Raw genomic sequence first — 6,000 nt, 5'->3', positions numbered from 1 at the left:
TGTATCTCGCAGTGTAATTATGGCGTGAGGTTGTTTCCCGCTGAATTATATCCTCATTTACACCTCGCTGAGGAAAATTATGAATGAGTTCATTATTGATTATCCTGTATATGATTTTGTTGAGGAAACTCACAGATTTAACTTGAGAGCAAGTAACAGTGGCGGGTCTGTAGCAAAGACTCGAGGGCAGCTCGTGGACTCCAGGGACACGGAGCTCGTGGACTCGGAGAATTACCTTCACGACTGAGACAGAATCGTGCAGATGTTGACGGTCAGGCTGTGGCGATGAAATTGGAAATTTGTCAATTGGGGGCCATCCATTTAGTACGTAAGCATGGCGGGGGGGGTAACCCAAATGCGTTCGCTTGCGTATGGGGTGGGGGGTCTACTGACAATGTACGCATAGGAAACGGGGGGGGGGGGTGAAGCCTCGATAATTTGTCTACATTGCCATTCAAATGAGTTAGTCCCTGCGGTGGACTGTTTGCTTTAACACGTTCATATTATTAATCATTGATCGTTTCTGCGTGGATTAAATATCGGCCGTTCTATAGGATTCGGGGGGGGGTGTAAAAAGTCCACGTGCGTACAGGGCAAGGGTCAAGTTTTTACAGATTTTTGCGTACCTACTAAATGGATGGCCCCTTGCCTCAAGAGAGGGGACATTTATCAGATAAGAGAATGAAGTATAATACACCTGTAGTGTAATAGCGCCAGCTGGTGCCCAGCAGCGGCGACTGCGGTGGACACGGCTCCGTGTCGGCGGGGCGGAGGAACTGGGGCGAGGGCCACGGCAGACGCCGTCCGGAAGGCCCTGGGGCGGCTCGTGGGTTACAGAAGGGAGGGAGGGAGGACGGAGCCAGGCCGCGCTGGGAGGCATAGAAGGCGCTGCTGGGAGCTCGGCAGGGTGCCGGTGTGGGGAGTGGACTCGTCTCGTCGTCGCTGTCGTCGTCGTCTTGGCTGCTCGATGTCGCACGGCCGGAGAGTTGTTGGCTGTCTCGGGGTTGTGTTGAGGCTGGGCGACCACGGAGAGTGCGTGGGACGAACCTGCTCAGTTATGAAGGCGTTGAATAAAGGTGCCTCCTAGAACCCTCGTCTCCGAACCACTGACACACTACACATTGACACACTGACACACTGACACACTACACACTGACACACTACACACTGACACACTACACATTGACACACTACACACTGACACACTACACACTGACGCATGGTGAGATCGTGAGTCGAGAGGGCTGGAGCCCAGCGGGGCTCTGAGAGCAAAGGGCAACCACGACGGCCACGTTGTCCGGCTCTCCCGTGGTTGTGGAGCTCCCCCCGTGGTGGTTGTGGTGGAGCTCCCCCCCCGTAGTTGTGGTGGAGCTCCCCCCGTGGTTGTGGTGGAGCTCCCCCCGTGGTGATTGTGGTGGAGCTCCCCCCCCGTGGTTGTGATGGAGCTCCCCCCGTGGTGGTTGTGATGGAGCTCCCCCCGTGGTTGTGGTGGAGCTCCCCCGTGGTTGTGGTGGAGCTCCCCCGTGGTGGTTGTGGTGGAGCTCCCCCCCCGTGGTTGTGGTGGAGCTCCCCCGTGGTTGTGGTGGAGCTCCCCCCCGTGGTGGTTGTGGTGGAGCTCCCCCGTGGTTGTGGTGGAGCTCCCCCCGTGGTGGTTGTGGTGGAGCTCCCCCCCGTGGTTGCAGGAGAGCGGCTGAAGCGCCGAGTGACCATGACGAGGCGAGTGGTGCAGCAGTGGAGAGGCGAACACACAAACATCTGCCGATATCTAAGAGACTCGCGGTGAGAGCTGTAGGACACGAGAGGAGGGATGTGGCGACTGGAGGAGGAGTTTTTACTGGTGCGAGGGAGAGACGTGGTGAGCATTGCCCCTCACGGTGCCCGGGCACCACCACGATGATGATGAAGCGATCTGACAAAGTTGACCGTAAAGCGACAAGTTAATAGTCATCACGGGTCCCTTCGTGGGACGTTGCAGAGTCATCATCGTTCATCGTTCCACGCGTCGCCAAGACCCGCTCACACACCGGGCAAGTCGCCAGCTTAATCAGCTTCGTGCTGTCACCCATCAAGTCGATGCCGGCGCTGTTCGAGACGCGGTGTGCGGCGCATTAGGCAATGGATCATCCAGTTCTAAGCATCCTCAAAGTTAAAGTGTCAACTAATGCGCGGCTCGCTAAAATATATTGAGTATTTAAAGATCCAAATTGGACCTCCGTGAGGGAAAGTTCTCCCAGCCCCCCGCACTTTCAGTGCTACATCCGGGCACTCCTCGCCAGTTGCTGCTTCCCGCCAATCCGCGATGACGCAACGCGCTAAAAATAACCTTGACGTGACGTCACCACCAGCGAGCGCCCCGCCCTTGGACCCGCCCCTCCTCGGATTATTTATTTATTTCGCGCTTCCCGTCATGCTTTGTGCCGCAGTGGTGGCCATCTTAGAGTCGCCTACAAAGGAGCGCGAGCGGCAACGTCAAGAAGCGGCAACAATAACAACAAACACCCAGAAACAACAACAACGATAACCACGGCCACGATACACAACAGCACAGGCATCAGCAGCAGCAGCAGCCACTCACAACAGCCACTCGCGCCGCGACTCTAGACGCAGCCACGCGCGGCGCGCACGGCCACGCGGCGCGCAGCCCCCTCCGGGCCGCGGTTCATGTTGATGCTGCGCGCCGAGGGGAGCGCGGGGGCCACGGAGCAGCAGGGAGAGAGGGCGGCAGCGGCAGCAGCAGCGGGGAGAGGGCAGGAGGTGGCAGGGTTTAGCCACAGTCCTCTAGGACAGGTCTCAGGCCAGGGCTCGGGGAAAGAGTCGGGGCAAGCGCAGCAGCAGCAGCAGGGTTCCGCGCAGGTGTCTGGCTCGGGGAAGGACTCTGGGCAGGGGCTGGAGCCGAGTCCGGGACAGGCCCAACTCCACTCGGCTCTGCAGTCGCCCCACGGCACCGCGCACCACGCCGCCAAGAGGTTCAAGGGGCAGCAGTGCGATCTGGACATGGACGAGGGGCAGCAGAACCAGCGCAGGGCGACCATCTCGGCGCTCGGCCACACGAATGGCCTCACCAAGGCGGCCGCGGGCGGCAGCAGCGGCAACAACAAACCCGGCTCGGCCAAGAAGCTCGTCATCAAGAACTTCAGAGGTGCGGGCCCAGGCTGCTCTGCCGTGTGTTCGTGTGTGGTGGTGGTGGTGTGGTGGTGGAGTGGTTCGGGCACCGCACGACGAACTCGGCCATCCGAGTTCGACTCCAGGCCAATGGTTTTATCAGTGGCGTGTGGTGGCGGTATGTGGCCTGATCGAACCTATTCTACTGTTCCCCGAGGTCGACAAAGCCACTGTCGTGTAAGCATCGCCACTGGGGATACAAAGGCTGCCTGGCGTGGTCCTGGCCACACCACCCCCTGGTGCAGCATTCCGGCCCCTTAATATTTGCTCTCTAGCACCACTTTTCCCACCCCAGTTTAAAGGCTACACGATGGATCTTGTGCTGTTGTATGTGTGAGTGAGTGTGTGCATAAAGGATCGCACCTCCGATGAGTACGGTTGGCTACGTGCTGATCGGAGGTGCGAAAGAAGCTCACCATACACAATACATACAAACGAGTGTCGGATCTGATTCCTTGCTAAACCGTGAAGGCCCCGCTAGGTGGACTCGGCCTAAAAGAGCGAGGAAGAGTTAGTGGAGTTCACTTCGGGTCGTCTGTACTGCGTTGTGACGATGACACTGGTAACTTGTTCAACTCTTGTCAGCCCTGAGATGTAAACACCACATTCACATGGCGGGGACCAGGCATCAATGGGGAATGGGTTTCGTTTGTGACATTGTTTAGTGTGTGTATCGTATTTGTCCATTTGTGTTATTGTGTAGTGAGGATTGCGAGCGTTTCAGTGATCGTGTGTATACTATTTAATTATATTTTGTGTATATCTAGTAGTAATGTATGTGTTCCTATGGGTGATTTGTTTGTTTAATGGTGTGTGTTTTAGTGACAGCATTTGTGTATGTGTTAGTAATGCTGTTTCGTCTGTATTGTTAATGGTGTTTCTTTGTCATGGTGTTTGTGATGTGTGTGTCGTGATATAGTGAATGTGTTTGTATTTCTGCATGAGTGTTAGTCATGGTGTTTTGTATAACTGTATCTGGGTGTATCTGATCGTAATGGCGTGTCTGTGATCGTCGTGGTGTGTGTATCTCTATGGCAGCAATGTGTGTTTAACTCTGCGATAGTGAATGTGTACCAGTGTCAAATCAATGACGTCACTAGTCTAATGTCGTAGTGGTGGGTCACGCTTGTATTGTTTTTGGGTTATGAAACATTTTTACTTTCCTGCTCTTAAAATAGTTACAGTGATCACATTTTACACAAGTGCGATGTTAATCTCTGTCACTTAGTTTCTTTAGTTTCCAACACATATGCCAATAAACAGGCACTGCCCTCAATCACGGCCCTTGTATCTACGTGACCCCCGCCCTCCCGCATCACCTAGGCAGCCCTGTCGAGCGAACCCGGCAGGGGATCTAGGCAAAAAGAGGGGCTTGAAACTTGCTAGGCCTTTAAATAAAACACAAGCATCCAGGCATTAGAATAGATTTGTAATACCAACATAACGTATGACAAATAATTATTGTAGCTGTGTTACATTCATGAAGACATTAATAAGTGTTTCATATGACATGTCTTATCGCTGTACTATCCACCTATAGTTATATATGCTGGACCAGGCTTACATGACGACCACGTTGTGTATATTAGGTCGTGTTGGATTTAGTGTCTTGTTTTCGCAGTGTTGGGTAGTATTGTGGTCAGTGTATTGTTTAGGTTGTGTTGGGTTTAGTATGCTTTAGGTAATGTTGGGTTGTCTTTGGTTCCGTGTGATGTTTAGGTAGTTTAGGCAGTGTTTTGTATTGTTTGGTTGTGTTGGGTAGTTTTTGTTAAAGTTGCTTTGTGATCAGATTTGTTCTGTTGGGTTCTATTTTCTTTTGTTTTCACTTTTATTGTGTTATATTTGTTTGTCATGTTGTGCTGTGTGATGGAATGTCTTATTTGTGACGCGTTCGCACGCAATCCTCACGACACAAACTCGGCCACGATGCTCCCAGGCAGTGAGCGGAGCTTTCCTCACTCACGTGACCATAAATAACTTTCCCTGAGCCGCAGTCAGAGGCTGGCATGACTGCGTTAGGACATTTCTCCATCGCTTCACACGGGGCTCACAACTGCTCACTCAGCCTCACACAGGGGCTCACTCTAAACAACAACCGCCATTCGCCACTAAGTAGCAGTGACGTCACCACGACGCTTGTGCCAGGCCCATGTGCACCTTGAGGCCACGTGAAATGTCGAACGCCCGCTGGCAGGAGGTCACGAGGCAGACCCAGGTGCCACGGGTCAACTGAGACGACCGAGATGACTGGCTGATGCACCACCTGTGCCCCCTACTGTGCCAACTTGCTGTGCTTTAGCCATCCGGTGCTCCGCTCGTTGTTGTGAGCGTCGCTCCTCCGCCCTCCGTTGTTGTTGGAGGGCGACTGCTTCCAACTGCCCAGCAGCGTCCTTCACGAGCCTCCTCCACAGAGGCCGATTTTGACACCGCTGGGACCAGTCATCGGCATGTCCACTCAGCTCCACATCCTCCTGTACCACATCACTCTATCTCTTCTCTAGCCCGTGCCGCGCCCGTATAGCCCCCTCTGTCCGGCCAAACAAAAGCTGTTTAAGCATGCGGTGACTGGGCATGCGGGCTACATGACCCAGCCAACGCAGCCTTGCCTGCCGGAGGAGCTCACCGATGGGACTTTGCTCCGATCTTTCAAAGATTTGTGAGCTCCTCACACAATCCAGCCTGGTTAAACCCAGGATGGATCATAGGCAGGCCAGCCTAAATGTTTCCAATCGGCGAAGATGCTGCATTATAGGGGGGTCCATGTTTCGCAAGCGTACAGAAGGGAGGGAATGACCGTGGCCGAGAAGACTTGAAGCTTCGTGCGGAGCGACAGACCAG

General features: G+C 54.1%; 1 protein-coding gene across 2 annotated transcripts in view; it reads left to right on the top strand.

The window, feature by feature from the left end:
* Positions 1-2,414: 2,414 nt before the first annotated feature.
* LOC133357144 (cullin-4A-like) overlaps positions 2,415-6,000 on the top strand; it is a 39,671-nt gene continuing 36,085 nt past the window's right edge. For both annotated transcript variants that reach the window (XM_061574943.1, XM_061574942.1), the window contains exon 1: positions 2,415-3,139. In XM_061574943.1, coding sequence (XP_061430927.1) covers positions 2,662-3,139 — 478 coding nt within the window. In that variant the 5' untranslated portion in view covers positions 2,415-2,661. The remainder of the gene's footprint in view (positions 3,140-6,000) is intronic.

The sequence above is a fragment of the Lethenteron reissneri genome, chromosome 57 (genome assembly GCF_015708825.2).
Source record: "Lethenteron reissneri isolate LAM-NWPU_2019-01 chromosome 57, ASM1570882v1, whole genome shotgun sequence".
NCBI lineage: Eukaryota > Metazoa > Chordata > Hyperoartia > Petromyzontiformes > Petromyzontidae > Lethenteron > Lethenteron reissneri.
The sequence above is the reverse complement of the archived record's forward strand: the minus strand, read 5'-3'. Positions and strand labels throughout refer to the sequence as shown.